At 46.6% G+C, this 11,107-nt stretch overlaps 1 protein-coding gene across 1 annotated transcript; it reads right to left on the bottom strand.

Moving 5' to 3' along the window:
* Window positions 1–466: 466 nt before the first annotated feature.
* Hpdl (4-hydroxyphenylpyruvate dioxygenase like) lies at window positions 467–2,241 on the bottom strand. Its single transcript, XM_047539935.1, has one exon. It carries the CDS (start codon window positions 1,874–1,876, stop codon window positions 767–769), a length of 1,110 nt encoding a protein of 369 aa, XP_047395891.1. The 5' UTR covers window positions 1,877–2,241; the 3' UTR covers window positions 467–766.
* Between the last annotated feature and the right edge of the window lie 8,866 nt (window positions 2,242–11,107).

Below are 11,107 nucleotides of genomic sequence, written 5' to 3' on the forward strand. Positions count from 1 at the left end.
GTCCTTTCTCCATTCCCCAGGAGATTGAAGGCAGCTGCAGAGAGCACCTGCCAGTAGCCGACACGCAACATTTTCTAGGACTCAGGTTGGCTCTGATTGGAGCAGTGGTGTCATTCTAGAGCAGGTGGTTGGGCTCTAGAATGTCCTTACCTGCACCAGTTGCTCCCTAGAGAGAAGGGAAGCACAAAAGAATGTATTGTCTTAATTACCTGCCTCAAATACTAAGTCATTTATTTAGGGATACATTTCACATACAGTGAAACAATACAGAAATGCAAAGGATTTTAAAAAATCACAAAATTTGGGGGCAGAGACGGAAGTGCTATCATAGAGGAACACAAAAGGGGTAGGGGTGCCTAGCATGTGCAAGGTCCTGGGTTCAATCCCCACCTTGCAAAAAATAAGGTGTCCATTAGCCCTACCCACATAAAAAAAAAAAAAAAAAAAAAAGGAGGAACACAAACGCTTGTATTAGCTCTGTGACCTAATCATGTAATTCTTTTATTGTTCTTTGTTTCTTGTGTATGTATTAGATATTAAACTGTAAGAAAGGTTTTAGAGTTAAAAACAAAACAAAACAAACAAATGAACAAACAAAAAAAACCCACTTCTTTGGAGCCCAGTATGAAACTTAACTGCTGACTGGTACTGAGAAGCAGGTCACACCTGGCCTCTGAGGGCAAAGCTCTTCAATAGCTGGGCCGTCTCTGGATGTGTCTTAGGCTACAAGACTGATGGCTGCACCCAGCTCAGGCCCTCCTCAGGCTTACTGGCCCCTGGCAGCTTCCTCTTGCATGGATTGCCATAGTGCACGGATGTTGTCCTGGCCAAATCCTGTGGCCCCTTGCCTCTGAATCAGCTCCAAGAAGAAGGTATCCTCAGCAAAGAGGGACTTAGTGAAGACCTGAAGCAGAAACTTGCCTTTATCTCCATCTAGCAGGATTCCCTGTCGGGCCAGAAGGCTAGGCTTGAACCCTGCAGCTAGGATCTGCCCTTCTTTGCCTGGCTGTTGGTAGTAGGCTTCGGGAGGTGTCAGGAGCCGGCCTCCGGCCACTGCCATCCCTTCACTGGCCTCCATGATGTTCGGTGTGTACAGTCCTACATGCTGCAGGCCCGGCCCCCTGTGCCGGACCAGAAATTGTTCCACCTGGTCCTGTTTATTGGTAGCTCCCGGCAGAGACTCGGCCAGCACGAGGGTGGGAACAACACTGCCGGATGGGGTCTGCAGGGCGGTGAGTCGCAGCCCCCCATGCCCCGACTGAACTACCACTTCGAGGCCCAGCTCGGGATCCTCCCCTGGGTTCAACGGCAAGTGGTGAAAGCCCAGGCAGTCCTGGAACCAGCGCCTAAGCTTTGGGGAGCTGCCGGGCATGCAGGCCAAGGTCAAGTGGTCCACGTGGCTGACCCAACCGGAGTCGGCCTTGGAGGACACGGGTCCGAAGCCTGGCAGGAAGGGCCCGTGATAGCCGGCGCGCTCCAGCAACGTCAGGCTGAGGTTGCCAGCCGGCGAGCTGACTACAGTGTAGGTGGCGGCGCCCTGCGCATCCCGCACGTTAACTGGGGGCACCGGTACCCGGCAGCCCCGGGTGGCCAGCGCTCGGGCGGCGGCGCTCGCATCGTCTACGTCGAAACACAAGTTCGTGGCGCTGGGCACAGCGTGACGCGGGTCTAGACCGTACAGCGGCTCCCCGGGCCCCGCGCCCTCGTTCACCAAAAAGATTGCGTCTCCGCTGCGTAGGGCCAACTGTCGCCAGCCACCCGCCTCCCGCGCCGCCAGGGGCTGGAAGCCAAAGAGACGCTGCAGGTCCCGGGCCAGCGGCTGCCCGGCCGGCACGTGGAAGGCAATATGACACAGACGGCGGATGTGTGCGGCCATTACGCGCCTGTCCTCTTAAGGCAGCTCACTTGTCATTCGGAACTCCCAAGACTTCTGGTCCTGGGCTGGTCCTCCGGAGCAGGTTGGAAACCGGTGGACTCCAGTTCTTCCCACAGGTCGCGTTCCTAGCTCTTTTTCCGGGGAGGAAATTAAAAATATGGAACTTAAGCTGGGTGGTCTTGGGAGCTTGGTTCTTACGGTGTCACTCTAACGCAAGTCTGCCTGGGGACCACCCTCCCTGCAAAGGCGAGTTGTGAGACCACATGGAGCCACTACTGGGCGGAGCTACAGAGGAGGAGAGCCTGTGACTCCGCCTTTGACACGCCTTTTCTCTCCCAGAACTGTAGCCAAGGGTACAGTGGGGACGCCAGGCTGCTCCTTCCCAGGGCCTCAAGCGGGGTCACACCCTTGGGCACTGAATCTCTCTTTCCGGGTCCAGGAGATCACAATAGTCACCTTCATTAGGTGCCAGGCACTGGGTTCGCACTGTACCAGCGACCTCAAAGCAAAGGACACAGCCCTTGTTGGTGAAGGAGCCTGAATTCTCCCTTCACAAACATGTGATTTCTTAGCAGTTTCAGGTTTTTTCTTCACAATTCGGGAGTTTTCCTTTAAGTTCTAATGTACCTGTAAGTGCTTTTTTTAAATATTATAATGTTTAAAAGATTTTCATTCCCCTAAACGATCCAGTGAAATTTCTTTTTTAAAAAAATTTTTAGAAGTTTTGCTCATTTATTTATATGTGGTGCAGATAGCCGAACCCAGCGCCTCACACATACTAGGCAAGGGCTGTATCATTGAGTCACAACTCCAGCCCCCAGTCCAGAAAAATTAATAGGAAGACAGACCACCAGTATGGCACCTTCATATCTCTCCTGTCTTCTGAGCAACCTCTCAGCCACATTTCTCTTCAAGCCCACTTCTCTCAACAATTTTTGCTCCCTTGTCCTGACAATTGTAGGGGGGAAAAAATCCTTTGTTTTGTTGTTCCTGAAAAGAATAGCTGTGCCCCACACTATTAGGACTAGAACTCAAGCCTCCTTGCCCTTTGAAGCTTCCTAATTGACCTTGAGCCAAAGCTTTTGGGGCGGGGGGGATGAGGGGTGTTTCTGGCCTTGAGACCCAGGATTGTGTAGGATCAGTGGAGGGAGGAAATTAAAAATCTGGTACCATTATGGGTTAAGGAAGGGCATTCAAGAAGGGCAAAAGGCATAAGCAAAAGTTTAGTGAGAATTAAGATAAACTCTTAGGGGAGAAATAGAATTGAGGAGGCATTTGGGATAGACACCATGGCTTGAGGCAATGCAACAAATTCCTGTGTCAGGAAACCTTCTCTGTAGGGATTCACTGGGAAGAAGAAGGTTATTACGAGGGGACAGGGTTTAGAAATAGGCCTGGCTGGGTGTTCAGAATTGTAAGCAGGATGACAATACCTGGAAGCTGGTCAGTGCTGCTGAAAGCCACTGGGTGTTACTCTGCAGATCAGTGAATGTGAGAACATGAATTCCACAGTCAGACAAACCTGAGTTTGAAATCCACCTCTAGCACTTATTAGAAAGACTTTGGGTGAGTGTAACTTTTCTGAGGTTTAGTTTCTTCATCTGCAAAAATAGAGATAATGATAGTGTCACGGGAGAAGATATCTCTGAAGAAAGGTCCAAGGAGTTAACAGTAAGAAGGGGGAACTTGACTCAGGACCAGCAGGGTTCTTCGCATACATGACAGAAGATTTTTAGCACTGTCAGTCAGAGGCATAGACAGAGGTTTATTTAGGAAGGTAGATACATATTGAAAGGATAACGGGGACAATCAAGGGTGGGACAGGCCTTTGGGATAAAGAAAGGAATACACATTCAAGGGGAGAATGTGGCTATTTCCAGAGGAAAGATAGCAACCTGTTGGTGTGGGGTGCTAATATTTGTAGAGGGCTGGTGCTTGGGTCTGGACTAGAGGTGGAGGCAGGGTAGAGCTACACAAATTTGTGCCAGTTTTCCCTGTGCTTCCTCATTGTCCTCATATCACATGGGAAGGGGTAAAGGGTGTGGGTAAAGGGCATGCCCCTCAGAGGTTGCAGTTTTTCATGGCTGCTTTCTGCATTTCAATGGTTTATGGGCACTTCTGTTAAGACTCATTATCTCCCTTCATTTCCAGATGCCTATCTCAATAGTACCTACCTCATAGGGTTGTTATGAAATGAGGTAGAGCAAGTGTTCAGTAAATAGTAGCAGTTGCTATTGTGATTACTGTATTGTTTTATTCTATCTCATTATACAATGCCATGGCACCTCCCAGAGGGTATTATGTGATCTGTTAGAGGTAAGATGGCAGGCACTGAACTGGAATAGGTCAAAATCCATGCAGCTTAGTCACAAGTAGCTCAATAATGACCCAGAGAAAGCTTTGCCTCATTCCAAGGAGTCCTGGGTAGCATTAATCCCTATCCTTCCCTCTTCATCCTCATCCCAATAAGACTTCTCCTTAGCTCCAGGCTCTGTGGAAAGTATAGGGTCTACCTTTGGAGAAGGGTCCCTGTCTTTTGTTTGGCCCCATTTTATTGCTAATTTACTACATGACCTTGAGTAATGTGCAGCCTTCCCGCATGGGATTGCATAATACCAACTAGGATTGCATAATACCAACTCAGCTTCCTTCCCAGAATATATCATATCATGGTGAATGGGATGATACTGAACCTTGGTCTTGTACTTAAGCCTTGAATGATTGCAGAAATAATGAAAGACAGTAGCCTGGCAGTCCCTCCTGGCCAAAAGTATCCCCATTGCTAGATCCTAGACTGTGCTGAATTTCTCAGGTTGTACAGTGCAACCAGGGAACTACAGTTGGGCAAGAGACCTGGGTTTTACCCTCTGAATTGGTCAGGGCCTGGAATGGTACTGACGGTGGCTCTAACCTGGCTGTCTGTGGGGCTCTGATTTTTGTGGAGTCTGAATAAAGAGTCCCGGGAATAGGGTTCTGGAAGGGCTGGGACAGAATGGGCTACCTTGACCCCTCAGAGTCTGGGCCCCAAATGAGCAGCTTTAGTCTCCAGACCTTTGGCCCAGCCTCAGGAGTTTACACGCAAGAGTCCCAGGTAAAGACAGCAGAAACAGGACCCTTGGTCATTCATTTCCCACCTGCTCCAGAGGGGAAAAGTAAGGTTTGTGGAGGCTAAGCAGGGGCTGTCTGAAAGATAAGGGTGATTTTTACTAGGCATGGTGCTCTGTGAGTGTACTGTGGTTGACACTGACCCAGGGCCCAGACTGGACCCTCAAGGGCTGAGGGTAGAGGTGGTTGTGGATGTTGGTCTCCCTCCGAGACAGAGTCCACTTCCTGCAACTCTATTGGAGTCCAGACCATGGCCCACGTAGAACCCTTTGTTCCCTTACAGTCAGGATCCTGTCGGGCTTTTCGCAAGGCTAAGACTGTCCTCCTGCTGCGGCTATAGGTGCTCAGGGTAGGTGTGCAGCTTGAGATTGAAGAGAACCGGAGGGCGCCACTGGAGGGCGCGCCGGGCCAAAGGGAAAGTTGTTGGCGCTGCTAGGCGTTTGCTGCTAACTCTGCCTTCCCGGGCCACTAGGTCAACAGAGGTGGTGGCGAGGGCTATGGAGGGTTCAGGAAGCCACATGGTGGAGCCACGTCCTTCCTGCACCTCTCGGCCTAGGCCTAACAGCTAGCAGGGGCACCGTCCGTTTGGCTCCCAAATCCTAGCCCTCTCAGCTCTCCCAGCCCGCGTAAAGGGTGTCCCAAGCTGCCTGCCCCTCTCTTGTCCCCAGCTCTGCCGGTCCACGAGAAGACCCGGAAGCTCGCCCGCTCTGGTCCCGCCCCTTCCCCGTCCTTCCCAGTTCTGACCCGGAGCTCCTCCGTCTTTTCTTCCGCCGGAAGCAGTCCCGCAAGTTTCTGCCTCTTTGGACCAGTGCCTGCGCTCTCGTGACTGTCTCGCTGCAGTTGTGGAGACTTGAAGTTTTACCGGGGTTGTCCTAGAAAATTTCAGAGATGACGTTTAAGTTTTTATGTGTGGCAATTTAATTTTAACATACTATTTACTATCAACATGTGTAAATGCATAGTTTGGTGGTGTTAAGTATATTCATATTGTGCGAGAAATCCCACGGTCCATCTCAGAACTTTTTATCTTTCCCAGCTGAAACCGTACTCCCAAATCAGTGGGTCCCCATTTTCCCACCTCCCAGTGGAAACCACCTTTCAACTCTCTGATTTTTATTATTCTAGGAACTTAATACAAGTGGAATTATACAGTATTTGTCTTTTTATGACTGACTTATTTTACTTAGCATAATGTCCTCGATGTCGTGCCTTGAGGGAGGTGAAGGAGTGAGCCTGGTGGCTCTCCAGGCAAGGTCCTTCTCAGCAGAGGAACAAGCCTAGTAACCCTGAGACAGGAATGTGACTGGTGTGTGTCATCAAAGGTCAATGTTGGAGGAAAATAGGAAGGGAGAAAAGAGTATAAATAAGTTTATTTGGGGTGGGGTATTAGGCATTGAACCTAGGGGTTCTTAACCACGGAGCTCCATCTCCAGCCCTTTTTATTTTTTTATGATTTGGGGGAGGTGGTTTGAGACAGGGTCTCGCTAAATTGCTTAGGGCCTCACTAAATTACTGGGGCTGGTCTCGAACTTGGGATCCTCCTGCCTCAGCCTTGGAGTAGCTAGGATTACCGAAGTGCCCCTTCCCTGCAAGTGCTTGGATAAATCTTGCAGTTCATTAGGATTTAGGCTTTACTGGCAGTGAGATAGTTCATTAGAAGGTTTTGAGCAGAGGGGTAAGTGGATCAAATTATTGACCGCGGGGAGGCCGGGCAGGCGGTGCCGGAGATGGAATCCAAGACCCTCTTACTGGCTGCAACTGGAGGGGAGCAAGCATAGAATAGAGAGATGGGTGAGGAGGCTGTTGTTTGTAACAGTATGGAGGATCAGAGAAGTTTTCCTAGGGGAAAGAACTTTCAAAATGTGGAAGTGGGAACCATCAGTTAGGATTTACTTCATCCTTCTGCCACCAGATTTAGAGATTTGCTGATAACACCCTTTCTTCAGGAAGAATCTCACCCAGGTTAAGACTATACCAGGGCTCTGAATATTCCTTGAATTCACTTATCAATGAGCCCACTTTACTGATTTTCTCTCTCCATTATCTTCATTCTCACTCTTAAAAGAAATTCTGAGATCTCCCTTACTTTAAAAAAAATCTTTATTTCTGTCCTTTTTACTTCTAAACTTTCTCCTCATTTCCACAGTCAGACTTCTAAAAATTATTGTTTTTATTTATTTTTTTATTCTGGGAATTGAACTCGGGGCACCACTGAGCTATATTTGCAGCCCTTTTATTTTGAGACAGGGTCTTGTTAAATTGCTTAGGCTGGCCTTGAATTTTTCCTGCCTCAACCTTCTAAGTAGCTGGGAGTACAGTCACATGCCATTGTGCCTGGCTAAAAATTAATTCTTCGTATTTTTCTTTCTTTCACCTTTTTTTTTTTTTTTTTTTTTTTTTTTTTTTTTTTTTTTTTTGTACCAGGAATTGAAGCCAGGAGCATTTTACCACTGACCTATAACCCCATCCCTTTTTATTTTTATTTTGAGACGGTGTCTTCCTGAGTTGCTGTAGGACTCAATAAGTTGTCCAGGCTGGCCTTGAGCTTGGAATCTTCCTGCCTTAGCCTCCCTGGTCACTGGGATTACAGGTGTTTGCCACCATGCTGAGCAAAAATAGGTTTTAAAGATAGACAAATTATAAAAAGTTCATTAAACATGCTCAGAATAAGGGTTGGGGTTGTAGCTCAGTGTTAGTGTGCTTGTACTGGGTTCAGTTCTCAGCACCACATATAAATAAATAAAGGTCCATCAACAAATAAAAAATATTTTAAAAATGCTCAAAATAAAAACACAAGCATAATTATTCTTCTCTGATCACCTAGCAGAGGTCACCACTACTAAGAGTTTCTCATGCATCCTTTTAAAAATGATTTTCTATGCATTTATACAAACATATATATAGCTATCCATTTTTCTTTGTTTTCTTTCTGTGTGTGTGTGTCTCTGTGTGTGTTACTGGGGTTCCAGCACAGGGCTAGTGAGCTATATCCCCAGTCCTTATCTGTTTTTTGTAACTTGTCCAGTCTTGGATACATTTCCATATCATTACAAATAAATCTTCCATGATATTTATAATGACTATGTAATTTCCTGATATGTGCATGTGTTATAGTTACATTAACGAGCACTCTCTAATGAACATGCAAGTTGTATTCCATGTTAGCTGTTTATAAATACCACCATAAACAGGTCTTGCCATAGGTCTTTGTGCACATGTGAAGTACTCTTGTAGACCAATCTCTTTTTCCTTTTATTTATTTTCTTATGTGATGCTGGGAATTGAACCTGGGATCTTGCACATACTAAGCAAACTCTCTACCACCAAGCAACATGCCCAGCCTTGTAGACCAAATTCTTGAAAGTAGATTTGCTACTCTCCAAACCAGTCTCCAGTATGTAGCCAAGGTTAGCATTAACAAATCTAATTGTGTTACTGTCCTGCTTAAAACCCTTTAATAAGTTTGAACTATTCTTAAGGTCATGACAGAAAAGTCTCCTGTTGTCATGAGACTGTTAAACTCTCCAACTTTTTTGTCATTACTATCCTCCTCCTCCATACTGTGTAGTTTATTGAAAATTTCAAGTTCTTTCCCACCCCCAACTTCCTTTTTCCCACTCACAGCTGTTCTCTCCTGCTTGGAATACTCTTTCCCTCCTGCCTTGATCTGGCTAACATTTTCTCAGTCAGTAGACCTCAGTAAAAATTTTACTCCCGCAATCCCTAAGACTTATGCCCAGAGCATAACACAAGGTTTGGCACGTTTTGAGAGCTCAGTAAATATTTATTAATGAACCAAATCCTTAAGGGTCAAGCGATTCCCAGAGTGCCATTTTTAATATGACCGCTAGATGTCACCATTGGTCTCAGTTTAATGAGGTCCTGGCTGGGGACCCAGAAGGAATGCCGTTGTATGTATCGACCCAGAAGCTGGGAAGGTGTATGGGAAACCCAGATTTTTCTGTCTGGTCTGACACTTCCGTCTGATCTGGTTAACTGTCTCGATAGGCTGACTAACCATCCCAGTTTTTCCTGGGCTGAACTTTCAGTACTCAAAGGGCCAGGACTTTTCAGTACTAAAACTGGGACAATCTCAGCTGGAAGGGTTGGTCACCCAGACAGAAGGGCCAAAAACCCTAAGTCTACCCAGACCAAGGACTAGGCCCAATAGGAGAATTTTTTTTTTTTTGGGGGTGCTGGGGATCGAACCCAGGGCCTTGTACTTACAAGGCAAGCACTCTACCGACTGAGCTATCTCCCCAGCCCCACCAATAGGTGAACTTAATTCCACCCAACCAAGCCCTTCCCAGCACTATCACCCATTAATGGGCACTGCATGCAGCCTAGCAGTTGTCAAAATTTAGGAAAAGTATATACACTTTAAATAAATATAAAGAGATCCGCCTATGTCTGATAGTAGCTACCATTTGTTGAGTGCGACTAATCATGACCCTTGTACATAATATTTCTAGTCTATTTCTAGTTTCCGTAACCAAGAGAATAGATTATTTTCTTTTTCAGAAGTGAGAAAACTGGCTACGGGTGTAATTCAGTGGTGGAGTATGTGCATCAGGCTCTGGGTTCAATCCCCTGTACAAAAAAGAAGAGAGGGAGGGGGCGGAGAGAGGAGGAGACAGAGAGGTTAAGTGACTAGCCTAAGTCACACAGCATGGTGAATTTCAAACCTATGTTTGTCTGCCTACAGAGCTCCTGCTATTTTTACTGAATCTTCAGTTGACCATTTTCCTCCTACTCTGGTCTTCGTTTAGGAGTTTAGAGAAGAGTGGGAGGCATGAGGAAGATGCAGGTGGAAGGGTTGAGGAACAGGACATATGATCAGGGCTTTGTAGGGGGCATATAGCACTGACATCTTGCCTATCTGCACATGAGTGGGTTCTGCTGCCCTGAGCTAGATATGGACATACCTTTGGGACATCTAGAGAAGGCCCTTCAGGGCCATTAACCTGACACCAGTCTGTGTCTTCACTAAGAAGCCTAGACTATGTTTCTCAGAGTCTATGATGAACCCACTAAGTCTTATCTGATTCATCTGAATATGGGAGAGGCAAAGGGAAAAGTTACCAGAAGCTAGCTGTGATCTGGAGGGACAAGTGAGGGGTGGAAAGATATGTACGGACTTGGACAAGGGTCTTATTAAGCACAATGCCTTGCCTAAAATTTAGTTTCAGTGAATTGCTGTAGTTAATGATATGGCTCGGCTCCTCTCCTTCACAGTGATATTGGAGACTGATTTTTATTTTATCCAAGTGGTCATCTAGGAGTCAAGCTGTTTGTGAACACTGAACAAGATTTGTGTAGAGGTAAGGACTGAGACCTGACTGAGATGGGGAGGGATCAGATCCTGATGGGCACACACCAGTCTGGCAGGAAGATACCCTGTCCATGGGAGGTGTAATAAACTAGACTACTTCTGAATTCATTCATATTAAAAAGGATTCAAACATCACTCAAGAATTTTTTTTTCTATACCAGGGATTAAACCCAGAGGTGCTTAACCACTGAGCCAACATCCCCAGTCCTTTTTATATTTTATTTAGAAACAAGGTCTCACTAAGTTCCTTAGAGCCTCGCTAAATTGCTGAGGCTGGCTTTGAACTTGGGATCCTCCTGCCTCAGCCTCCTGAGCTGCTTGGATTACAGGCGTGCAATACTGTGCCCAGCTCCCTCAAGAATCTTAAGTTCTCTTACAAGAGAGTGCAATCCAAATGCAGTGGGCTTTGAGCTATATGATTTCACTTATTAAGACTCAGGGTGAAAGACCTGTCCTGGGCTGCCTTGGTTCTAGACCTGTCCAATCCCAGCATCTGGTGCAACCTGTTACCCTGTAACTAGTTTCTACCCTGTGACTCCACTCTGCCAGCAAGTTCACAGACAGGTAGAGCATTAGCAAGTTCTTACCTGGGCTAAACCATGTTTCTGTCAGCTGGACTTCCACCTTCTGCCAGAGAATTGCACATTGCACATTCTAGGGCAGTTTTTGAGGGCCTAGGCATAATGTAGGGTTGGAGAGAATGGAAATCATTAATTAAACTGTCTTGTACATAGGACTTCTCTACCCTTCATTCTGAAAATGTCTAGGATGTTACAACTTTGACTAAAGCAAGG

Source organism: Sciurus carolinensis, chromosome 1 (genome assembly GCF_902686445.1).
Source record: "Sciurus carolinensis chromosome 1, mSciCar1.2, whole genome shotgun sequence".
Taxonomy (NCBI): Eukaryota; Metazoa; Chordata; class Mammalia; order Rodentia; family Sciuridae; genus Sciurus; species Sciurus carolinensis.

Coding starts and splice junctions, on each gene's coding strand:
- Hpdl (XM_047539935.1), bottom strand. CDS start 1,876: ATGGCCGCACACATCCGCCGTCTGTGTCATATTGCCTTCCACGTGCCG.